General features: G+C 41.7%; 1 protein-coding gene across 1 annotated transcript in view; it reads left to right on the top strand.

The window, feature by feature from the left end:
• Nucleotides 1-25,581, top strand: part of DNAH6 (dynein axonemal heavy chain 6) — a 283,738-nt gene that overhangs the window by 182,625 nt on the left and 75,532 nt on the right. Inside the window, exons 49-59 of the mRNA XM_027555566.1 lie at nucleotides 3,257-3,499; nucleotides 4,789-4,956; nucleotides 5,602-5,837; nucleotides 7,413-7,674; nucleotides 8,991-9,114; nucleotides 10,198-10,394; nucleotides 11,664-11,867; nucleotides 14,634-14,759; nucleotides 18,453-18,617; nucleotides 23,712-23,779; nucleotides 25,156-25,336. Of these exons, the coding sequence (XP_027411367.1) occupies nucleotides 3,257-3,499; nucleotides 4,789-4,956; nucleotides 5,602-5,837; nucleotides 7,413-7,674; nucleotides 8,991-9,114; nucleotides 10,198-10,394; nucleotides 11,664-11,867; nucleotides 14,634-14,759; nucleotides 18,453-18,617; nucleotides 23,712-23,779; nucleotides 25,156-25,336 (1,974 nt within the window). The remainder of the gene's footprint in view (nucleotides 1-3,256; nucleotides 3,500-4,788; nucleotides 4,957-5,601; nucleotides 5,838-7,412; nucleotides 7,675-8,990; nucleotides 9,115-10,197; nucleotides 10,395-11,663; nucleotides 11,868-14,633; nucleotides 14,760-18,452; nucleotides 18,618-23,711; nucleotides 23,780-25,155; nucleotides 25,337-25,581) is intronic.

The following is a 25,581-nucleotide window of genomic DNA, read 5'->3' as shown; positions in this document are numbered from 1 at the left end:
GAGTTTTTATCTTTTTCAGGTATGTGTCTGAAGTTGCTTGATTTTAAAAAGGTAACACCCTGTCCACTAAGAACTCAAGGGTACTTACATTAGCTTCAAAACCCACTGGGAATTTACTCACATACAAGTGTTGACAATGACAATCATTAAACAAACACAAATAGAATTTGTAAAGAAGAGGAAACTATTAAATTTGTCAATGTAGAGGTTATCAGTGATCTTGACAAGAGTTATTTCAATGGAGTGATGGGGGAGATGATGCTGTGAAAGTGCTGCACTCAATATGCCAGCAAATATGGAAAACTCAGCAGTGGCCACAGGACTGGAAAAGGTCAGTTTTCATTCCAATCCCAAGGAAAGGCAATGCCAAAGAATGCTCAAACTACTGCACAATTGCACTCATCTCACACGCTAGTAAAGTAATGCTCAAAATTCTCCAAGCCAGGCTTCAGCAATATGTGAACTGTGAACTTCCAGATGTTCAAGCTGGTTTTAGAAAAGGCAGAGGAACCAGAGATCAAATTGCCAACATCTGCTGGATCATCGAAAAAGCGAGAGAGTTTCAGAGAAACATCTATTTCTACTTTACTGACTATGCCAAAGCCTTTGACTGTGAGGATCACAATAAAATGTGGAAAATTCTGAAAGAGATAGGAAGACCAGACCACCTGACCTGCCTCTTGAGAAACCTGTGTGACATGGAACAACAGACTGGTTCCAAATAGGAAAAAGAGTGCATCAAGGCTGTATTTGTCACCCTGCTTATTTAACTTATATGCAGAGTACATCATGAGAAACGCTGGGCTGGAGGAAGCACAAGCTGGAATCAAGATTGCTGGGAGAAATCAATAACCTCAGATATGCAGATGACACCACCCTTATGGCAGAAAGTGAAGAAGAACTAAAGAGCCTCTTGATGAAAGTGAAAGAGGAGACTCAAAAAGTTGGCTTAAAGCTCAACATTCAGAAAACTAAGATCATGGCATCTGGTCCTAGAACTTCATGGCAGATAGATGGGGAAACAGTGGAAACAGTGGTTTTATTTTTCTGGGCTCCAAAATCACTGCAGATGGTGATTGCAGCCATGAAATTAAAAGACGCTTACTCCTTGGAAGGAAAGTTATGACCGACCTTTAATATGACAGCATATTAAAAAGCAGAGACATTACTTTGCCAACAAAGGTACATCTAGTTAAGGCTATGTTTTTTCCAGTGGTCATGTATGGATGTGAGAGTTGGACTATAAAGAAAGCTGAGCACTGAAGAATTGATGCTTTTGAACTGTGGTGTTGAAGAAGACTCTTGAGAGTCCCTTGGACTGCAGGGAGATCCAACCAGTCCATCATAAAGGAGATCAGTCCTGGGTGTTCATTGGAAGGACTGATGTTGAAGCTGAAACTCCAATACTTTGGCCACTTGATGCGAAGAGCTGACTCATTGGAAAAGACCCTGATACTGGGAAAGATTGAGGGCAGGAGGAGAAGGGGACGACAGAGGATGAGATGGTTGGATGGCATCATCGACTCAATGGACATGGGTTTGGGTGGACTCCGGGAGTTGGCGATGGACAGGGAGGCCTGGCGTGCTGTGGTTCATGGGGTTGCAAAGAGTCAGATATGACTGAGTGACTGAACTGAACTGATGGGGGAAAAGGTTCAAGAGAGAAGAAGGAAGCGGAATCAGAGACAAAGCTTTCAAGGAGTTTTGCCCCAAAGGAGTACCAAGAGATGGGTAATAGCCAGAGGGGTATGTGAGGTCAAGAGAGAAGTATTTTTAAGTGGGGAACACAAGCAATGCACATGTGCTGATGGAAATGATTCAGAAAACAGAATTATATTGATGATGCAGCAGACAGAGTTAGGCATTGCTGGACCAACGTGACTGAATAGACAAGAAGAGATGGGACAGAGTTCCCAGTGAAGGAGCTGACCTGGGCAGGGAGCATGCACAGCTCACCCCAGAGCATAAAATGCAGGTAGAGGGGAAGACAGGGTGGAAGCTCACTGAAGTTCTATTTGCATTGCTTCTATTTTTTTAATGATGTAGGGAGCAAAGTTATGAATGGTAAAGAAGAGAGAGGAAGTGTTAGCAGTCTTAGGAAGTAATATAGGGTGTGAAATACTCGGAGGAATCAGAAGTGATGGGTGAGACAACACAGAAGTTTTTCCGGGCTGCACTAAGAACTCGCTTGAGCTAGTTGTCGTGAATTGACAATGAGACCAGTTAGCACAGCTATGGGTTTTTCTCTAGCTGTGCTAGCTGCATGATTGTAGACATGGGGTAACAGAGAGTTGCATTTGACTGATGTTCAATTGAGCTCAAAGAGTTAGGAGAGGAGCAAATGAGTTGAGATGAACAGGACAGTGATTATACCAAGTTCAAATTGTATAATAGGCAGAGTGAGGACATGAGATCCTTGTAATGTATGTGATTTTAGTTATGAAATTAAAAACAGCCACATTTATTCATTCAACCTAGACATTCATTCAATCAACCTAGACAGCATATTAAAAAGCAGAGATATTACTTTGCCAACAAAGGTCTGTCTAGTCAAAGCTTTGGTTTTTCCAGTAGTCACATATGGATGTGAGAGTTGGACTATATAGAAAGCTGAGCGCTGAAGAATTGATGCTTTTGAACTGTGGTATTGGAGAAGACTCTTGAGAATCCCCTGGGCTGCAAGGAGGTCCAACTAGTCCATCCTAAAGGAAACCAGTCCTGAATATTCATTGGAAGGACTGATGCTGAAGCTGAAGCTCCAATACTTTGGCCACCTGATTTGAAGAACTGACTCATTTGAAAAGACCCTGATGCTGGGAAAGATTAACGGTAGGAGAAGAAGGGGATGACAGATGAGATTATTGGATGGCATCACTGACTCAATGGACATGAGTTTGAGTAAGCTCTGGGAGTTGGTGATAGGCAAGGATACCTGGCATGCTGCAGTCCATGGGGGTCACAAAGAGTCGGACACAACTGAGCGACTGAAGTGACTAACTTATTCATTCAACCAACAGTAGTTATTGAGTAACTTCTATGTAGCAGACACTGTGCTGGGGTCAGCAAATGCAGACCCAGGCCCCTGTCTGATGAACACAGCCATTCAGTTCATGAAACATCATGGACACAAGTAGGAGTTACAGTGAAGGGAGGCCAAGGTGAGGAAGAGTTGCAGAGAAATGCATTTTTCTTAATAGTTAAACCATGCATTGTGGAAATGAACAACTGACTTTCCAAATCATATCTTTATTTACAGTGGCCCAGAGAAGCACTTCTTTCTGTATCAAAGACGTTTTTCTCAAATGTTGATGCCGTAAATGAAGAACTGAGAGAAAAGCTTTCCCTCATGTGTGTGAATGTCCACCTGAGTGTCTCCAATATGGCAGAACGCTATTACACAGAGCTCCGGAGACGGTACTACACAACACCCACCTCCTACTTGGAACTCATCAATCTCTACCTGTCTATGCTGACTGAAAAGAGGAAGCAGTTGGTTTCTGTAAGTTTAATATTATTAATTAAAAAAAAAATTTTTTTTTGCTTGATCTCAAAACCTTTACCAGAATGTGTGGAAGATCTATGTGCCATCTTGCCTGTTGGACATCTCTCCATCCTAACATGCCCTTGACAACCTACAATATGACCAAAAACTATATTGTGCTGGTCATCTAGAGGCCTTGCCCTTATTTAATATTTTGTCTTCTATCATTTACATAAGTGTCCTTGACTCAGGGATGTGATATGGACATTGTAACAGAATTAAAGTTAAGCCCATATCTAGCCACCTCTGCAGTGTTTAGTAAGAAGGAAAACTTTTGGTTTAGTAATGGAGATGGGAGTTTGGTTGTCTTACCTATCAGTGGTTCCCATTCAGAGCAAGGACTCTGGTGTCAGGCAGACCAGGTAGCACCTCATTTCTGACTCTTTCTTCCTGAACAACTTGGAGAAGGTTTTGTAACTACTCCAATCTTAGTACAAAATAAGGTTTTTAAAAATCTGTATCTACCTCTTGGATTGTGGTAGAATTTAAATAAGATACTGCTTGTAAAGTATTGGAATATGATCTGATACAAATAAGTGCTCAAAATAGTGACTGCTTACTACATCGTCATCATTGTAATCATCATTAAGCTATTAACATGACCTAAAATTTTCAACATTTTAAATAACAAAAATGAAATCATTTATCATTTAGATATTTTAAGTGTTTTTCAATGGATATTACCTGGTAAATGTATGCCTAGTAAAATAATGTGACATATTTTTGAAACCAGCCTATTTGAGCCACCTTTTCTGTCTCATCCTCAAAAAAGTTATTCCCAGGTGGCTTATTTACCATATACTGCCCTTTGATTCTAGTCAAGGGTTTCCTACCCCTGTGGACACGTCAGCAACCAGAGATAAGTATCTGGGACACTGTTTGTCTCCAGTGGGCCTCAGCCCTGCTGGTCCATCCTAAGGAAACAAGCTCCCAGAGATGTGAACTCCAGGAATTTCTATCTGAATTTGTCCTTAATTCATTCACCATGCTACCAAGCTACCACAGAAGCTAAAAATAATACAGTGTGATCCCTCAGTGATGCCCTACTCCCGTGGCCAGGGGACAGGGATCCAAACCCACTGTGGTGAACTTCAGGGCCATGTGTTCCTGTACATTCAGTGTTAAGTATTACAAACTGATTCACTAATTCTGCCAATGCAAAATTCTAGTACATAAATCAGATAGAGATACCAATAAACTCATAGTTTGTAATACTCAACATAATAGTTATTTTCTTTGTCGTGTAGGCACGTGAACGGGTGAAGAATGGTCTCACCAAGCTATTAGAAACAAATGTACTAGTAGATAAAATGAAATTAGATCTTTCAGCTTTAGAACCTGTCCTTTTAACAAAATCACAAGATGTTGAAGCCCTGATGGACAAACTGGCGGTGGATCAAGAAAATGCGGATCAGGTATGCAGCATCACCTGAGGGTGGGTGAGGACGCTTTGACTACCAGCTGACCCCTTACGTACAATGATAAAGAATGGACTTTTTAGATGTGTTATTAAATTTAATTTCAATATGTTGTTAAAACAATGAACTGGTAGATCAGTTTAGCCATGCTTTTAATCCTGGCTCTCTCCCTGATAATCAGGAAATGCAATGAATGGGACAGAGAAAGTTGTAAGAAAAGTACAAGCTACAAATATAAAGCATCCAATCTTCTCCCAAGAATGAATTAGTTGTTCGTTCTTATAACTCTATCTCCATTATTTTATCATCATGGCATGAGATGGACAAAGAAGAGTGTAAAATGCAGTATACCTAATCTTCTTTCATCATTGGTCTGATTCAAGAGTAAATATAACTCACTATTATTTGCCTTATTTTGTTTTTTTTTTTAACTTTTTAAACTTTTTATTTTGTTCTGGGGTATACATATACATATATCCATTCTCCCCCAAACCCACCTTCCATTCAGGCTGCCACATAACATTGAACAGAGTTCCATGTGCTATACAATAGGTCCTTATTGGTTATCCATTATTCACTTTGTTTTTAAACATTGAAATTCACATACTGAGATCACTTGAGCAGTCATGTTTCAATGATTAGGTCCGTAGCGTTGTGCAAGAAGATGAAGCGATAGCAAAAGTGAAAGCCGAAGAGACCCAAGCCATAGCTGACGATGCTCAGCGAGATCTTGAAGAAGCGCTCCCTGCCCTCGATGCTGCTAACAAAGCGTTGGATTCCTTAGATAAAGCAGATATATCTGAAATCAGAGTTTTCACAAAGCCCCCAGATATGGTCATGACCGTGATGGAAGCCATCTCCATTCTCTTGAATGCCAAGTGAGTGCCTCACAATCACCCAATACAAAATGCCTGGTGGAATTTCTTTGCTTTTTTCCTTCATTCTCATTTACATGTTTTCATTCTTTTGTTCACCCTCTCATTGATTCGATCAGTCATCCAACAAATTGGTTGGTACTTTAATAGTATTTTTTTAATTAATTAATTTATTTTTATTTTTGGCTACTTGGTCTTCATTGCTACGCGGGCTTTCTCTAGCTGCAGTGAGCAGGGGCTGCTGTCCAGCTCGGTTATAGTATGCCGGCTTCTCGTTGTGGTGGCTTCTCTTGGTGCACAGCACGGTCTCTAGAGCAGGCAGACTTCAGTAGTTGTGGTGCTCGATCTTAGCTGGCCCATGGAACATCATGGAATTTGCCCAGACCAAGTCCCCTTCATTGCCAGGCAGATTTCCAACCACTGTACCACAAGGGAAGTCCCAATAGTATTTTTTTTTTTAATTATAAGTGACACACAGATGGTACATCACTAAACACCTATCTTTATAGCTTCTTTAGATTATCTTCGATTTTCTCTCTTGCTTAGAAATAACAATAGTAATAGTAGCAGTAAAACAAAACTCATTTGGGGTGGAAATTAACACAAATGTCATTCTACAAATTTTGCAAGTCAGTTAGATACAAACAAAGTGAGTTTTTATAACTATAGCTCAACCAGTAAATGGGGCTTCCCTGGTGGCTCAGATAGCCTGCAATGCAGGAAACCCACGTTTGATCCCTGGGCCAGGAAGATCCCTTGGAGGAGGAAATGGCAACCTACTCCAGTATATACTTGCCTGGAGAATTCCATGGACAGAGGAGCCTGGTGGGCTACAGTCCATGGGGTCGCAAAGAGTCATACACAGCTGAGCACCTAACACTTTCAACCAGTAAATAAGAACATTTTCGGAAACATCATTGTAAATATTAAAAAGAAAAAACAGGCTATACACACTATGAAAGTAAACAGCATAAATATATGCCTAGAAAACAAAAGTAGTAAGTCATGGTGCTCTTAAAGCCTAGCAAAATGCTTTCAGTAAATTGTGTTGTATTTCCTTTATAATAGGAAGAGAGCAAGTTAAATTGTTACATAACTAACGACATAGACAGTTGACGTTGTTGTTGTTCAGTCATTAAGTAGTGTCCAACTCTTTGCAACCCCATGGACTGCAGCATGCCGGGCTTCTGTGTCCTTCACTATCTCCCAGAGTTTGCTCAAACTCAAGTGCACTGAGTTGGTGATGCCATCCAACCATCTCATCCTGTCATCCCCTTCTCCTCTTGCTCTGTCTTTCCCAGCATCAGGGTCTTTTCCAATGAACTGGCTCTTTGCATCAGGTGGCTAAAGTATTGGAGCTTCAGCATCAGTCTTTCCAATGAATATTGAAGCTTGATTTCCTTTAGGGTTGACTGGTTTGATCTCCTTGCAGTCCAATTCCATGAAATCATGCATAATTGACATATAGTCTTTTTTTAATCTGTAGAATAATATCTTAATGTTCTCAAAGGAATACATTTCTCTTGTTGTCACATTCCTTTATTCCAATGCTATTAACTTACCATTTGTGTCTTTTAGACCTGACTGGCCAACAGCAAAGCAACTTCTTGGTGACTCTAACTTCCTAAGAAGACTTTTAGAATATGATAAGGAAAATATTAAGCCTCAAATCTTGGCAAAACTTCAAAAATATATTAATAATCCTGATTTTGTGCCTGAAAAAGTTGAGAAAGTGTCCAAAGCCTGTAAATCCATGTGCATGTGGGTAAGAGCCATGGATTTGTATTCCCGAGTTGTCAAAGAAGTCGAGCCAAAGAGACAGAAACTCCGTGCTGCACAGGTATATTGTCTGTGTTGTGATATCTTATAGAATCAATGACCATGATCATCATTCAGGCTTCTTTTGTGGTGCCACTGAGACCCTATGCAATACAGACAGTAACCATGCTCTTGAAGATTATTTTTCGTTTTCACAAAAGTGTTAGTTGCTCAGTCGTGTCTGACTCTTTGTGATCTTATGGACTCTAGCCCACCAGGCTCCTCTGTCCATGGAATTCTCCAGGCAAGAATACTGGAGTAGGTCACCATTCCCTTCTTTAGGGGATCTTCTCAACTGAGCAGTTGAACCTGGGCTCCTGCATTGCAGGCAGATTCTTTACTATCTGAGCCATCAGGGAAGCCCAGAATAGCTAGTAGAGATTGTTATTTCATGTTCCCAATGCTGTGGGCCCGGTTTGATCCCTGATTAGGGAACCAGATCTCACATGCTGCAATTGAGAGTTTATATGCTGCAACTAAAGATCCCACATGCCACAACTATGACCCCACATAGCCAAATAAATAAGTAAACATTTAAAAAAAAAAGATTCAAACATGAACAAGTGTGGCTGTGTTTCAATATAACTTTATTTATGGTCATTGAAATTCAAATTTCATACAATTATCATGTGTTATGAAATACTATCCCTTTGATTTTTTTCCCCTAACCATTTAAAACTGTAACCACACAAAAATTGGTAGCAGGCTGGATTTGGCCTGCAAGCCATAGTTGCAGACCTCTGCTCTAGAGAACTAGTTAGGAAAGATTAGTTTTCACTATTGCATGAATATTTCATTTGCTTTATCATTTTTTAAATACTTATTTATTTTTAGCTGTACTGAGTCATCATTGCTGTTCAGGCCTTTTCTCTAGCTGCAGTGAGCAGGGTCTACTCTCTCGGTGCACAGCTTCTCACTGCAGTGGCTCCTCTTGTCGTGAAGCATGGGCTCTAGGGCTCGTGGTGCTCAGTAGTCGCAGCACATGGGCTCAGTAGTTGCAGCTCCTTGGCTCCAGAGTTACAGGGAAGCCCTGTCTTATCATTTAAAGTTAATAGTTCATTATAGTAACTAACTCACCTCCAAATGCTTAGTATATCTGTTTTGCTAATCTTTCTATGATTCACTGGGCTTTGTTTTGTTCTGTTTGGTCCTCCTCTTATATTTTATTCTATTTTATACTTGGTTTAATTTTGTATATCATATCAAAATCTTTTAGAACAAAATCTTTTGGGGAGAAAGAGAAAGTAAATCTGATTTTTTAAAAAATAGCCCATTATAAATGGGCAAATTCAACCCTCTTTGGAGCTTATTCTTAAAACATTTACTTGATTTTATTAGGCTGAACTTGATATCACTATGGCTACTTTGAAAGAAAAGCAAGCATTACTAAGACAAGTGGAAGAACAAATACAAGCCTTACAAGATGAATATGACAAAGGCGTGAATGAGAAAGAAAGTCTGGGTAAGTAACTCATAAAATTTGTGTTGGTTAGGAAATGCCAGATTTTCCAAAGGAGACAGTGTTTTCAGGCAGTCAGATCTCAGCTTCCATCCAACATATGGCCATATTTGCATTAGATGGATGGTCTTAACCTTCAAGTATAACATTAGAAGAACTGAGTATATTGTATGTATTCACCTTCTATGTCTGAATAAGACAGAGCAGCACGTGAATTTGATCCAGAAAATAAATACTACAGGGGCAAAAAGAGAGCTCTGTCTTCAGGCAGAAGAAAGGAGTATCAAAAAGGAGCTCTCTGTCACAGATGTGAAGAACAAACATATGGATACCAAATGGGAACAGGGAAGGATGAATTGAAAAGTTGGGATTGACATATACATGCTGTTGATATTATATATAAATTCATATCAGACTCTTTGGGACACCGTTGACTATAGCCCACTGGACTCCTCTGTCTATGGAATTCTTCAGGCAAGAATACTGGAGGGGGTTGCCATTTCCTTCTGCAGAGGATCTTCCTGACCCAGGGATCCAACCCAGCTCGTTTGCATTGCAGGCAGATTCTTTACTGTCTGAGCCACCAGGGAAGCCCCCATAAAATAGATTACTAAGGAGAACCTACTGTATAGCACAGGGAACTCTACTCAGTACTCTGTGGTGATCTAAAAGGGAAGGCGATCCAAAAAGGATCACCTTCCCTTTTATATATAAAAAAATATAAATATATTTATTTATAAATTTATAAAATTATAAATGTATAAATATATAAATATATTTTTATATATGGCTGATTCACTCTGTGGTACAGCAGAAACTGACATAGCTGTGTAAAGCAACTAGACTCCAATTTAAAATTAATTAATTTAAAATAAAGTGAAAGGAACTCTCTGCATAGGCGATTCAAAGAACTTGGACTTGGCTTTGAAGTGAGAACTTGGGCTAAAGTGGCCTGAGGACCAGAGATGTATTGACATCATTAACCAAATAATGGTCATTCTGCTATAAGCAGAAGCAGATGAGTAAACTTCTTATACTGTAAGAAAATACTGAATGAAATAACCTGATTTTCTTTCGATTTTCTAGCAAAGACGATGGCACTGACCAAAGCACGTCTGGTACGTGCTGGAAAGCTGACGGCTGCGTTAGGAGACGAGCAAGTCCGATGGGAAGAAAGCATCCAGAAATTCAACGAGGAGATATCGAATATCGTTGGGAATGTGTTCATAGCAGCAGCTTGTGTGGCCTACTACGGGGCCTTCACAGCCCAGTACAGGCAATCGGTGAGCAAACATACTTCCTGTGAGGACTGAGAAGCAGCTGATACTGCTTTCGCAGGATACAGCAGGATGTGTGCATCGTTTTTCTGGGTTTAGAGGGAGGTTCTCCATGATGGAAACTTAGGTCTACATTCCACTACCCACCACCTCCCCTATTGTTGTTGTTCAGTCACTAAGTCATGTCTGACACTTTGCTACCCCATGAACTGTAGCACACCAGGCTTCCCTGTCCCACACCATCTCCCAGAGTTTGCTCAAACTCATATCCATTTAGTTGGTGATGCCATCCAACCATCTCATCCTCTGTCACCCCCTTCTCCTCCTGCCTTCAATCTTTCCCAGCATCAGGGTCTTTTCCAATGAGTCAGTTCTTCCCATCAAGTGGCCGAAGTATTGGAGCTTCAGCTTCAGCATCAGTCCTTTCATTGAAAATTCAGAGTTGATTTCCTTTAGAATTGACTAGTTTGATCTTGCAGTCCAATGGACTCCCCTGTATCCCTAGGCTTTCCTTAACACAGTCCTTCTTTTCCTCTCATGCCTTAGAAAGTTACTCACAGCTTTGCTTACACAACACAGCAACCTGGGAGAAGAAAAAGAGACAGAGAGTCTCCCACCCGTAGGATCAGAAGTGGCACCAAATTCAGCCAGGATGAAATGTTCTGAACTGGCGAGGCTGCTACACAGGCTCAGCAATGGGCAAGAGCAGGGATTATTTGGAGATATTTGCAAAACACTTTTATGAAACGCCTTTCAAGACATGTTTTGCCCTGACCTTGAGTTCTAAAACCTAGTTGGTGTAAGACTCATAGAGATTCTCCAGGACCTCAGGGATCAACTGATTCTAATCAAGCAGGAGGGCCAGAAGTGCTGTTGGGGGAAACTGTTGTGCATGTCTGCACCGTTCATTGAAGAAGGTGAATGCTAATAGCCCTCTGCCTCATCTGCTAATTCCCAGGATCACCCAAGGTCATTGTGGGAACCCCCAACTTCTCCACGTGGTCTCAGACTCTCCCCAGAGTGAAGACTACTATGACAACCCCTGTGTTTTATACTTGAGAAACCTGGGGTCCCAACAGCACATATGATGTGCCCAAAGCCACACCTAGCTAATGGTGTAGTTCTAGCCCCCGGATCTCCTAATTCTTTGTCCACTTCTTATGTCCTGGGCTCGGATTCCAGGATGCCTGTGGAACCTGGTAGGACTTGTTTTGTGAATCCTCATTTACTAAGTGTTCCTGACTCATATACAAGTAAGCTTTTCTCCTTCAACAGCTTATAGAGTATTGGATCCAGGACTGTCAGTCTCTGGAGATCCCAATCAATCCCGACTTCAGTCTCATTAACACTCTCGGCGATCCCTACGAAATACGGCAGTGGAACACAGACGGGCTGCCCCGGGACTTGATATCAACAGAAAATGGCATTCTGGTTACTCAAGGCAGACGGTGGCCTTTGATGATTGATCCCCAAGATCAGGTGTGTAACCAGTGCTTCAGATGAAGAGCAGCCTATTAACTCTGCTTAATATCATTCTATTACAAATTCCAAAAGTAGACTTCAGTGTACTTGTAAGGTCTTGAACGTAAACCTACAAGGCCATCAAGATGTCTTATAGTTCACATCCCTCATTTTATGGAGAAAGTAAAAAGGGAAGAGTCCAAGTGCTCTGCACACTTGATTTTGGTTGGTTTTATTCAGAGAGTTGACCATTTGTTTTCTGTTTTCTATGGGAGCTGAAATTCATTCCTGTATAGTCTTTGTCCCTAAGAGTTCTGAGGAGTCAGAATGAAGTCAGGGTATGATGAATTTGGCGCTAGTGGTAAAGTATCTTCCTGCAATGCAGGAGACCCGTGTTCAATCCCTGGGTCAGAAAGGGAGTGGTTACCCACTCCAGTATTCTTGCCTGGAGAATTCCATGGACAGAGGAGCCTGGTGGGCTACAGTCCTTGGGGTTGCAAGGAGTCGGACACAACTGAGCAACTAACACTTTGATGTGATGAATTTGGGCCAGCTTTCCTGGAATTTACTAAATTCCATTATCTGACTCCTAAGTCCTTGGATCAGTTGTCCTAAATGGCTGTTGTTTCATCGCTAAATCGTGTCTGACTCTTTGCAACCCAATGAACTGCAGCACTCCAGGCTTCCCCTGTCCTTCACTATCTCCTGGAGCTTGCTCAGATTCATGTCCATTGAGTCAGTGGTGCTATCTAACCATCTCATCATGTTCTAAATGGGGTTTAGAAAATGGAGTCCATTTGAAAGCAAGGGAGACAATCTTGAACACCTTGTATGAGCTTTATTTTCATAGATGGCTCTTGAAAACCTTGTGTGAACTTTTTTTTTTAATCTAGATGGAAAAAGGAAAAACAAAAACAAACAAACCTTTATTTGTCCCAAGTTTGAACAACAACAAAAAAGAATCCCAAACATAAGAATTAAAAAGTGTTTTTATTTGCAAGGGGAGTTATTTTTCTTTTATTTTACATTTTTTTTAAATCAGGGTATAATTGACTTACAATGTTGTATTAGTTTCCAGTGGGAATCTGTTATACATTCACTCTTTTTTAAGATTCTTTTCCCATATAGGCCATTGCAGAGTACTGAGTAGAGTTCCCCATGCTATACAGTAGGTCCTTATGAGCGACTTCACTTTCACTTTTCACTCTCATGCATTGGAGAAGGAAATGGCAACCCACTCCAGTGTTCTTGCCTGGAGAATCCCAGGGATGGGGGAGCCTGGTGGGCTGCTGTCTATGGGGTTGCACACAGTCAGACACGACTGAAGTGACTCAGCAGCAGCAGCAGCAGCAGTATGTATATGTCAATCCCAATCTTCTGATTTATCCTTCCCCTACTTACTCTCTTGGAGAAGTAAATGGCAATCCACTCCAGTACTCTTGCCTGGAAAATCCCATGGATGGAGGAGCCTAGCAGGCTACTGTCCATGGGGTCGCAAAGAGACACGACTGAGCGACTTCACTTTCACTTTCACTTACTCTCGGGTAACCATGTTTGCTTTCTAAATCTGTAATTCTATTTCTGTTTTCTAAATAAGTTCATTAGTACCCTTTTGTTTTAGATTCCACTTATAAATGGTATCATATGATGTTTGTCTCTGACTTACTTCACTCAGTATGGCAATCTCTATATTTATCCATGTTGCTGCAAATATCATTATTTTGTTCTTTGTTTGGCTGAATAATATTCCATTGTATAGGTGTACCACATCTTTTTTTCATTCCTCTGTGATGGAAATTTAGTTTGCTTCCATGTCTTGGTGATTGTAAATAGTGCTGCCAAGAACACTGGGATTCATACATTGATATATTTTTGAATTATTGTTTTCTCCAGATAAATGCCCAGGAGTGGGATTGCTGGATCATATGAGAACTCTATTTTTAGTTTTTTAAGAAATCTCCATACTGTTCTCCATAGTGGCTGTACCAGCTTACATTCCTACTACCAATGTAGGAGGGTTCCCTTTTATCCACACCCTCTCCAGCATTTATTGTTTGTAGATTTTTTTGATGATAGCCATTCTGAAGTGTATGAAATGATACCTCATTGTAGTTTTGATTCTGCTCTGCTGCTAAGTCGCTTCAGTCGTAGCCAACTCTGTGCAACCCCATAGACGGCAGCCCACCAGGCTCCCCCATCCCTGGGATTCTCCAGGCAAGAACACTGGAGTGGGTTGCCATTTCCTTCTCCAATGCATGAAAGTGAAAAGTGAAAGTGAAGTTGCTCAGTCGTGTCTGACTCTTACCGACCCATGGACTGTAGCCCACCAGGCTCCTCCATCCATGGGATTTTCCAAGCAAGAGTACTGGAATGGGGTGCCATTGCCTTTTCCGAGTTTTGATTCTCATTTCTCTAATAATTAACAATATTGAGAATCTTTTCATGTGTATTTTTATCTATTTGTATGTCTTCTTTGGAGAAATGCTATATCTTCCACCCATATTTTGATTGGGGTGTTTGGTTTTTTTCTTGATACTGAGCTGCACCTGCTGTTTATATATTTTGGAGATTAATTCCTTGTTGGTTGCTTCATCTGCAAATATTTTCTTCCATTCTGAGGGTTGTCTTTTCATTTCGTTTAATGAATGAAAACATTAAACAAAATATTTCCTTTGCTGTGTAAAATCTTTCAAACTTGTTTCTAGATTGAACATAGTTTCTAAACTTTAAAAACTTTCACATTTTTACAAACTGAAATGTCCTACTCTGTGCTTTCTCATACAGGCAAACCGCTGGATAAGAAACAAAGAAAGCAAAAATGGGTTAAAGATCATCAAGCTCACAGATAGTAATTTCTTACGCACACTTGAAAATTCGATCCGACTTGGTTTACCCGTCTTACTAGAAGAGGTTTGCTTTTTCACTTTTTCTTTTCCTTGTGTTAGTTTCCAACCTTCAGACCATATCTGAAATCCTCTACAGGCAATGCCTACATTATAACAAAGACACCAGTCAGCTCCCTTTTCTAAATGGTCAAACCTATTGCTTTGCTCCTTAAACAATACATTCTCATAATGGTCTGTCACTGAACCAGTTTTTGGAAGACACTGCTTTGGTGTGAAGTGGGATGGTCACTGTCTTCTGACACTGCTGATTCTCAGGCCTCCTGTGACTCTTGATCATTAGCCAGAAATTCAAAGCAGCAACCTCATCAGGGCATGTCTCCTTGAACCAGTGATGTGAAGCCAGTAAAGCACCCCAATAAGTATAAATATTATTTTCCACTTAGACATAAAGTTAGAATTCAATTAAGTGGTATGGTATAAACTTTCACTTTTTAAAAAAAGTATATATATTTTTAAGTCTTTGTGCTTTATTTCTTCAGAATCAAATCACTCCAAGAGTGGATGTTTTTGAAACTGTTCATTCATTCAACACACATTGTTTGAGAATCAATGGCAAATAATACAAAGATGGTTCTTGCCCTTAATAAGTTGACTATCTAGTTGGGGACAGAGACAATAAACAGAGAAAAGAGAGAAAAAATGAGACAAAGGAGACGAAGAGAATTTGTAGTAGGGACTTCGAAGAGATAAACCCAGTGCAGACATAGCTAATAAGGAGGTAGGGTGGGGAGAGCTGACTACCGTCATGGTTACCAATGGTAACATTTAAGCTGTGACCTATATGAAGAGTTCACCATGAGCACTCAGAAAGATAGGCTTTCCAGGCAAAGAGGACAGCATATACAGCAGCCTTGGACACAAAAGAAACTGGGTAACAATTGTAGTTTATTTCCTTAATTTCCCATACTAGTTGTATAAGAGAAGAATGAGTAAATGAATACTGTGAGCTTAGTCTCAGTGTAACTGTGTCTAGAAGGATCTCTGTAGCCACAGAATGGCGAGAAGCTCAGAACAGACCAAGGACCTGAGGCAGCTTAGCTGCAACCCTGGCCTGGTGCAGCTAATATTAGAAACAGGTACCACTCACTGATGGGCTTCCCCAGTGGCTCAGCAATAAAGAATCCATCTGCAATGCAGGACATGCAAGAGATGTGGATTTGATCCCCTGGAGGAGATCATGGCAACCCACTCCAGTATTCTTGCCTGGAGAATTCCATGGACAGAGGAGCCTGACAGGCTACAGTCCATGGGGTTGCAAAGAGTCAAACACGACTGAAGCAACTTAACACACACGCATCACTCACTGAATGCTTCCTACACACCGGACTCTGATGTTGGTGTTTTATGTGTATGAACTCTTTAATCCACACTGCACCTTACAAGGTGGTTACTGCTATTATTCCATTTTACCAATGAGGAATCTGAGGCACAGAAATGTGAAGTAAACCATCTGAGCAGCCTTGATTGTATAGAAAACCCACAGCAAGTTACCAGGCTCTCAGTCTGAGCTCCAAAGAGCACAGGAATCCTCCGTGTGTGGCTGTGACCTTGACCAAAATGGGCAAGGTTCTGTAATGGGTCCTAGGCCCCCATTTAAAGTCTGAAGCTACAGGAGAGGGTGAGAGCTCCAAAACTCTTTGGCAGGGAGTCTCTCTTGCTTTCTGTGAGTTGGTGTCACTCAGATTATACACCTAACTGCTTTCTACATTTGTGGAGTGGTATTTTCAAACTTTGCCTCCACCCATTCATGGGTGTGAAATAGAGTTAACCAATCTCAATCACTATCTTTTAATGAAATAGATTTTTATGTATTTTTAATTCATCTGCATTTGTTATGACTTTTAAAGCTGGAATGTGATTTAATCACTACATTCACAAAACTTGCTCTGAGTTACTTTTCAATGGCTTTCCAACATTCCTAGGTAGGCTTATAAATGTGCCACTCTAAAAAAATATTTTTCTTTGGAAAACAAGCCCTATAGGTATTTATTTCCATTAAGTTGGTTCAGTTTAACATACTAATTTCTAGAGGCTTGGCACATGCAGTTGATCACTACAGGGGATGGGAGGTTTAAAAAGTCGATTCCAGAAGATGAAATTCACTTTAACAAGTTGTCATTGTTCTTGTTTAACTGCTCAGTCCTGTTTTGTGATCCCTTGGACTATAGCCCCCCCAGTCTCCTCTGTCCATGGGATTTCCTAGGCAAGAATACTGGAGTGGGTTGCCATTTCCTTCTGCAGGGGATCTTCCTGACCCACCGATTGAACCTGAGTCTATTCATAGAATAGACTTTAAAAAGCACAAAACTGGGGACTTCCCTGGTGGTCCAGTGGCTAAGACTCTATGCTCCCAGTGTAGGGGACCTGGGCTCAATCCCTGGTTGGGGAACTAGATCCCATATGCTGCAACTAAAAAAAGAAGATTGTATGTACTACAACTAAGACCCAGTGCAGCCAAATAAATAAATATTTTTAAAAAAATAAACATAGTAAAAAGCACAAAATTGTATTGTGGGTGGTAAGGGAAACTTTTATCTCATAAACTTTTGTTTTAAGAAATTGCATGCTCAGGTACCACATCGCAATTTAAAATAGATTTGTTAGCTATTGTTGTTGTTTAGTCTCTAAGTCATGTCCAATTCTTTGTGACCCCATGGACTGTAGCCCCCCAGGCTCCTCTGTCCATGGGATTTCCCAGGCAAGAATACTGGAGTGGGTTGTCATTCCCTTCTCCAGGGGATCTCCCTGACTCAGGGATTAAACCCAAGTCTCCCGCATTGCAGGCAGATTCTCTACCACCTGAGCCACCAGAGAAGTCCAGGTCTGGTTAGCTATAAATTACATCAAATTTTGGCAGCTCCCAAGCCCCCATCACATACAAGCTGATATAAAGATGTTTATCATGGGGGTTGTTGGCAATGTCTACATGTCCATGTTCTTACCACAATCAGATTTGCTTTGAGGGGGGTACAAATTACTGTCACGTAGAGTAGAGATCTACAAACTTTCTGTGAAAAGCCAGATATTTGGGTTTTTTCAGGTCACATACTGTATTCTTGCCTGGAGAATCCCTTGGACAGAGGAGGCTGGTGGGCTGTGGTCCAATGGATCACACAGAGTCAGACATGACTAAAGCAACTTAGCATGCGCAGTCTGTCTACAAACATTCTCTGAACAAATACTCTTCTTTGTTTTGTTTACTTTGAGGGTTTTGTTTATTTGCTTTACAATCCTTTAAAAAGGTAAGAACCATTCTTAGCTCAAGAGCTATACAAAAACAGGCCCCATTGGCCAGATTCGGCCTGCAGGATGGAGTTTGCCTGTTCCTGACCTAGAAAAACCATGAAGGTGAACAGAGTTTCCTTTGTCTGGGGCCTGTTCAAGGACCACCCTATGGATTCTTCTTTCTTAGCTGCTTTCTCTTCTTTCTTAGCTGCTTTCTCTTGGGGATGAATTGTGTATAAATTTAGCCCAAATAAATATATGACCTTCCCATGTTCTTATCTCTAAAGTATTAAGGAAACAAACTCTGGAAAATGTACTCTGTTAGAGGGAGTGAGTGGAGTTTAAGAAATATCCATAAAAGCATTGAAAATTTGCCTGTTCAGAGTAAAGTTTGAATAAGAAATTTGAAAAAGTTGCTGTCATGCATTTAATGCCTTTTGAAAATATATTTTTTAATGTTTTAACGTTTAAGCTTAGAGAGACCCTGGATCCAGCTCTGGAACCCATCCTATTGAAACAGACTTTCGTCAGTGGCGGACGACTGCTGATTCGCCTTGGAGACTCGGACATTGATTATGATAAAAACTTCAGGTTCTACATGACGACCAAACTGCCAAACCCCCACTACCTGCCTGAGGTACAAGCCACAGGCCTGGAACCCCCAGCCTGAGAGGATTTTGCTAGTGTGATGGGTCTCCCCTTGCTGAAACGAATGACTCCTCCTAACGCCTCTTCCCCTCTGTCACTCCCTCCTCCCACCATCTTCTACTCGCTTCTCTTCAGAGTCCTGACTGATTCCAGTCACCCTTCTCCTCACCTTCTGATTGGGACTCAAATCCCTCCCAGTGCTGGGTCCCCTGTCTCACTTCCCTGTGCTCCTTTTCTGCTCTCCAGTCATTCTAATGAATCATCTAATTCTAATGAATTCTAATCATCTAATCATTCTTCAAGAAAATTAGAGATACCAAGGGAACATTTCATGCAAAGATGGGCTCGATAAAGGACAGAAATGGTAGGGACCTAACAGAAGCAGAAGATATTAAGAAGAGGTGGCAAGAACACACAGTAGAACTATACAAAAAAGATCTTCACAATGCAGATAATCACGATGGTGTGATCACTCACTGAGAGCCAAACATCCTGGAATACGAAGTCAAGTGGGCCTTAGGAAGCATCACTACAAACAAAGCTAGTGGAGGTGATGGAATTACAGTTGAGCTATTCAAATGCTGAAAGATGATGCTGTGAAAGTGCTGCACTCAATATGCCAGCAAATTTGGAAAACTCAGCAGTGGCCACAGGACTGGAAAAGGTCAGTTTCATTCCAATCCTAAAGAAAGGCAATGCCAAAGAATGCTCAAATGACCACATAATTGCACTCATCTCACATGCTAGCAAAGTAATGCTCAAAATTCTCCAAGCCAGGCTTCAAAAAGTATGTGAACCGTGAACTTCCAGATGTTCAAGCTGGATTTAGAAAAGGCAGAGGAACCAGAGATCAAATTGCCAACATCTGTTGGATCATTGAAAAAGCAAGAGAGTTCCAGACAAACATCTACTTCTGCTTTGTTGACTATGCCAAAGCCTTTGACTGTGTGGATCACAACAAACTGGAAAATTCTTCAAGAGATGGGAATACCAGACCACCTGACCTGCCTCCTGAGACATCTGTATGCAGGTCAGGAAGCAACAGTTAGAACTGGACATGGGACAACAGACTGGTTCCAAATAGGAAAAGGAGTACGTCAAGGCTGTATATTGTCACCCTGCTTATTTAATTTCTATTCAGAGTACATCATGAGAAACGCTGAGCTGGAAGAAGCACAAGCTGGAATCAAGATTGCGGGGAGAAATATCAATAACCTCAGATATGCAGATGACACCACCCTTATGACAGAAAGTGAAGAAGAACTAAAGAGCCTCTTGATGAAAGTGAAAGAGGAGAGTGAAAAAGTTGGCTTAAAGCTCAACATTCAGAAAACTAAGATCATAGCATCTGGTCCCATCACTTCATGGCAAATAGATGGGGAAGCAATGGAAAGAGTGATACACTTTATTTTGGGGGGCTCCAAAATCACTGCAGATGGTGACTGCAGCTGTGAAATTAAAAGATGCTTGCTCCTTGGAGGGAAGGTTATGACCAATCTAGAGAGTATATTAAAAAGCAGAGACATTACTTTGCCAACAAAGGTCCATCTAGTCAAAGCTATGGTTTTTCCAGTAGTCACGTATGGATGTGAGAGTTGGACTGTAAAGAGAGCCAAGGGCCTAAGAATTGATGCTTTGAACTGTGGTGTTGGAGATGACTCTTGAGAGTCCCTTAGACTGCAAGGAAATCCAACCAGTCCATCCTAAAGGAAATCAGTCCTAAATATTCATTGGAAGGACTGATGCTGAAGCTGAAACAGCAATACTTTGGCCACCTGATGTAAAGAACTGACTCATTTGAAAAGATCCTGATGCTGGGAAAGATTGAAGCGGGAGGAGAAGGGGTCGACAGAAGATAAGATGGCTGGATGGCATCACCACCTCAATGGACATGAATTTGAGTAAACTTCGAGAGTTGGTGATAGACAGGGAGGCCTGGTGTGCTGCAGTCCATGGGGCCACAAAGAGTCCGACGCGACTGAGCGACTGAATTCGACTGAACTGAATCATTCTTCTCTCTCCTCGGAACCAAGGCCATTTGTCCCCTCTTATTGTGGCTGAGAAATGACTCAGAGCCTAAGACAGCCTCCAGGGGTTGGGGGGGATCTGTCAGTGTCTGTGTGTGCTGGAGCCCACCCGGCAGACAGCCTCAGATGAGAAAATGGCCTGCTTAAGAACTCTGGTGACCGATGACATTAAAGGGTCATGATTCTAATGTTTGAAGTCTGTACTCAGAGCTCTAGGGGAGGGGCATCTTGTCCCCTTCCTCGTACTCTCAGACTATTGAGGGGAGCTGTGTGAGCCCCACATCCATCCACAAGTCTCTGAACCACAGTAAGATCCAGAAGATTCCCTCCTCTTGTGCTGCAGAGACAGAGGCAGTTGTAACAGAAAAGAAGACAGCTGGGATTCCTCTCCTTCCCCGAAGGGAGCTCTGCGGAGCAGCTCCACCTACCCACCTACCCATCCCCACTTCCCTCCTCCACCCCCTCACAGCCTGGGGCTGCCTCTGCTCCAGGCACAGCCACTAACTCTGTAGGATCTTCCCAGCCCCACAGGTCCCCACTCCTTCTCTAATGGTGTCCAAGGAGTGAGAGAAAGGAATTTTCCTCAGAACTTCACTCCTGTAAAACTCCCACTAAAAGTCATCTTGGAACATACCATTCCAAAAAGTATCATTTTAATTACTGAATCCTGAAAGCTGCCTGTCTTCCCTGGATGTATTCAGGTTGAATGAAATTGACACCCTTCTTGCATAAAATGAGGGAAATGCTCTTAAAAGCCTAGGTCAGGGTTTTGCTTGTCAGCCTCAAGGGGTTTAAATGTGAAGCCGCTGCCAGAGCTCACTTCTCAAGGGCCCTTTTAGATTTAAGGAAGCTCAGTTGGCAATGGCACCCCACTCCAGTACTCTTGCCTGGAAAATCCCATGGACGGAGGAGCCTGGTGGGCTGCAGTCCTTGGGGTTGCTAAGAGTCAGACATGGCTGAGCGACTTCACTTTCACTTTTCACTTTCATGCATTGGAGAAGGAAATGGCAACCCACTCCAGTGTTCTTGCCTGGAGAACCCCAGGGACGGGGGAGCCAGGAGGACTGCTGTCTCTGGGGTCACACAGAGTCCGACACGACTGAAGCGACTTAGCAGCAGCAGCAGCAGTTGGTAAGAAAGCTCATCCACCTGCAATGCAGGAGACCCTGGTTCAATTCCCGAGTTAGGAAGATCCCCTGGAGAAGGGATAGGCTACCCACTCCAGTATTCTTGGGCTTCCCTGGTGGCTCAGACAGTAAAGAATCTACCTGCGATGCAGGAGACCTGGGTTCAATCCCTGGGTTGGGAAGATCCCCTGGAGGAGGGCAAAGCAACCCACTCCAGTATTCTTGCCTGGAGAATCCCCATGGACAGAGGGGCCTGGCAGGCTGCAGTCCATGAGGCAGCAAAGAGTCGGACACAACTGAGTGACTAAGCACTATTCATGTCCTGATTCACAGCCTTCAGTTTCTCACTTATTTAACTTTTGGGAGAACATCACACACCTCCCCAGTCCGAGCTCTGTGACTACAGGTAGATTATTCCACCTCTTGGATCATGGGTCAATCAGCTAAAGTGGAGATAAAGCTTACTTCAAGGATTTGTCTGTGAAGATTAAATAAGAATAATGTGTGTAGATAAAAAACAAGGTCCTCCTTAGTACATGGAACTGTATTCAATATCCTGTGGCAAACCATAAAATGGGAAAGAACATAAAAAGGAATGTGAATGTTTACATATATGTATATATATAAAACTGAATCACTTGCTGTGCAGCAGAAACTAACACATTTTAAATCAACTATGTGTCAACAAGTGTTTAAAATTTTGTAAGAATGTTTATAAAATAAATGACATTTAAACACTACATGTATGATTTTTGCTGTTGACTTATCCCCTGGTAGCTCAGATGGTAAAGCATCTGACTGCAATGCAGGAGATCTGGGTTCAATCCCTAGGTCAGGAAGATACACTGGAGAAGGAAATGGCTACCCACTCCAGTATTCTTGCCTGGAGAATTTCATGGACAGAGGACCCTGGCTGGCTACAGTCTATGGAGTTGCAAAGAGTCAGACACAACTGAACGAGTTTCCGTATCCAAGTGATGTCAGAATATTATAGCAACAATTTGTCATAAAAATAGTATGATGAGACAAAGTATATAAAACTCTAGTATCAACAGTTTCTTTTTAACACAGGCAAACTATCTGAAAGTCATATAGCTTCTTTTTAAAAAAGGTAAACAATGTGAAAGTCACTATAAGTGATTTTTATTAGCCCATTTAGCCTCACAAATACCCTATGCATTCTTGCTTCCTATTTTCCCAGTTTTTCTTTTTTTAAAAAAAAAAACTTTTTGGCTTCACCACATGGCATGTGAGATTTTAGTTCCCTGACCAGGGATTGAACTTGCACTGGAAGCACTAATCTTTAGCCACAGAACCAGCAGGGAAGTCCCCTATTTTCCCAATTTTTAAGGAACAGGACCTGAAGCTCAGAATGGACTGGCTTGTTCTACATCACATACACACTGACAGGTACAGCTAGAATTTGAGCCTGCTTATTTCTAACCCTTCGCTGGCTCACCTTTCCATAAAATACAATTCTCTAATGGTGGCGTTTGAGGAGCAAGATTGTCACTCACAGCAGTAGAGAAAATTGCATTATAATTTTGTGAGACATGAGACTTCCCTGGTGGTCCAATATCTAAAACTCCACACTCCCAATGCAGGGAGCCTGGGTTTGAGCCCTTATCAGGGAACTAGATCCCATATGCCACAATTATGCCGCGGCTAAAGATTCTACATGCTGCAATGATCAAAGATCTCACGTGCTGCAACTAAAACCCAGTGCAACCAAATAATATAATTAAATAATTTTTTAAAAAAAAGAACTTAGTAAGACTAGGATTTTATTGCTTGCCTTGTGTGGGTAGCAAGTGTGTTCACCATTAGACCTGGAATACATCCAGCTGGGCAATAATGAGCCCTGTTCTAATAAAGAAAGCCGTCCATATATTATTACTCTGAACCAGTTACTCTCTGCTTCTCTTCTAGGTGTGCATCAAAGTTACCATCATCAATTTCACTGTAACCAAATCAGGCCTGGAGGATCAGTTGTTAAGGTAAAAAACAAAGGGCAGGTGGGGAGGGAGTGGTGGGGAGAGCAAAGATTTCCGAATATTTTGTTTAGAAATTTTGACTTAAGAAAAAGATTAGCTTTCAAATAGAGGGATGGGGGCAAAGTGAGGGAAGACATCAGTTTGCATGTTTAGACTAGAGAAGCTAGAGGTATAGCCCCTTTATTCTTTTCTTTTTCTTTTGAGATTTATGTGTTATTTGGTGGACATTCTGAGAGCTTCAAGCCTGGGAGACAGGACTCTCAGATCACTCTGAAGGACTGCTCTGAAGAGGCTAGGAGGGGAGCCAGGATATATAAGAGTTTTTGCAACAAAGTAACCAAAAGATTGCTGTTAATTAAAGAAAACTTCCCTTTAAAAAGGCTTCCTCATGGCTTAGTCAGTAAAGAATCTGCCTGCAATGTAGGAGACCCAGGTTTGATTCCTGGGTCGGGAAGATCCCCTGGAGAAGGAAATGACAATCCACTCCAGTATTCTTGCCTGGAGAATCCCATGGACAGAGGAGCCTGGCGGGCTACAGTCCATGGGTTACAAGAGTCGGACACACCTAAACGACTAAACCACCACCAAAGAAAACTGGATTAATTCAAGTTAAGGAATCTAGTGCTTTTCTATGTACGGGAAGATGCAAGAATCTGGGCTCCCTGAAATCATTCCTTTGATATGCACCTTAGCTATCTTGGCTTCCCTGGTGGCTCAGACGGTAAAGCCTCTGCCTGCAATGCGGGAGACCCATGATGGATTCCTGGGTTGGGAAGATCCCCTGGAGAAGGAAATGGCAATCCACTCCAGCACTCTTGCCTGGAAAATCCCAAGGACAGAGGAGCCTGATAGGCTACAGTCTATGGTGTCGCAAAGAGTCGGACACAACTAAGCAACTTCACTTTTCACTTTCACTTTAGCTATCTGGGGCCAGCATCCTATACTTTCTCATCATGAATAAAGCCCCCTTTTTAGATCCAACCAAGAATTGTTTCAGAGAGGTGGTGGGATTTCATGAGTCTCTCCTCTTAGTAGGAAAAGAATGTTCCAGGCACCATTTTCAGCTTGGGACAAGCAGCCATTAGAAACAGAAATTGAATGATTAGAGGGATGAAGCACTGAGCAGATTTCCCTAAGATGAGCAGAAGCCATGGGAACTGTGGTCAGGTGCAGGTCTCTGAGATCTAAGATAAAGAATTAAAGCGTATATGTCACTGAGGGCACCCAGCAGAAGAGGGGCCTATGCACTAGGATTTGGCTGGTAGCATTAATATTCAGGTAAGTAGTATTCAGGATACAAACAATGAGAAATTCAGAAAGAAAAATAGAACCCTAGAGCCCTGAGAAAGACCTAACTTAGAGATTCACTTTGGCACCAGTGATGTCGTGCGACTCGAGAAGCCTGAGTTGGAAGAACAAAGGATCAAGCTCATCGTGAGGATCAACACTGATAAAAACCAACTGAAAGCTATTGAAGAGAAAATCCTGAAAATGCTCTTCACATCTGAGGGAAATATTCTGGACAATGAAGAACTCATTGACACACTCCAGGATTCAAAGGCAAGTCAAATATTTTTATTATTTATAAACAGTGTGTTACTTCAAAAGATATAACTGCACCCTTTAAGGGTCCTACCAGTTTTTTTATTTTATTTTTAACTTCATGGGGTCTTCATTGCTGTGCATGGGCTTTCCTAGTTTCACGAGTGGGGACTTCTCTCCAGTATCCTATCATCTGTATCTGTAAACTAGTTTCTGTTTGCAAGGCATTGCCTTGAAGACATCCTTCCTATAGAGTAGAGACA

This window comes from Bos indicus x Bos taurus, chromosome 11 (assembly GCF_003369695.1).
Source record: "Bos indicus x Bos taurus breed Angus x Brahman F1 hybrid chromosome 11, Bos_hybrid_MaternalHap_v2.0, whole genome shotgun sequence".
Lineage (NCBI taxonomy): Eukaryota > Metazoa > Chordata > Mammalia > Artiodactyla > Bovidae > Bos > Bos indicus x Bos taurus.
The sequence above is the reverse complement of the archived record's forward strand: the minus strand, read 5'-3'. Positions and strand labels throughout refer to the sequence as shown.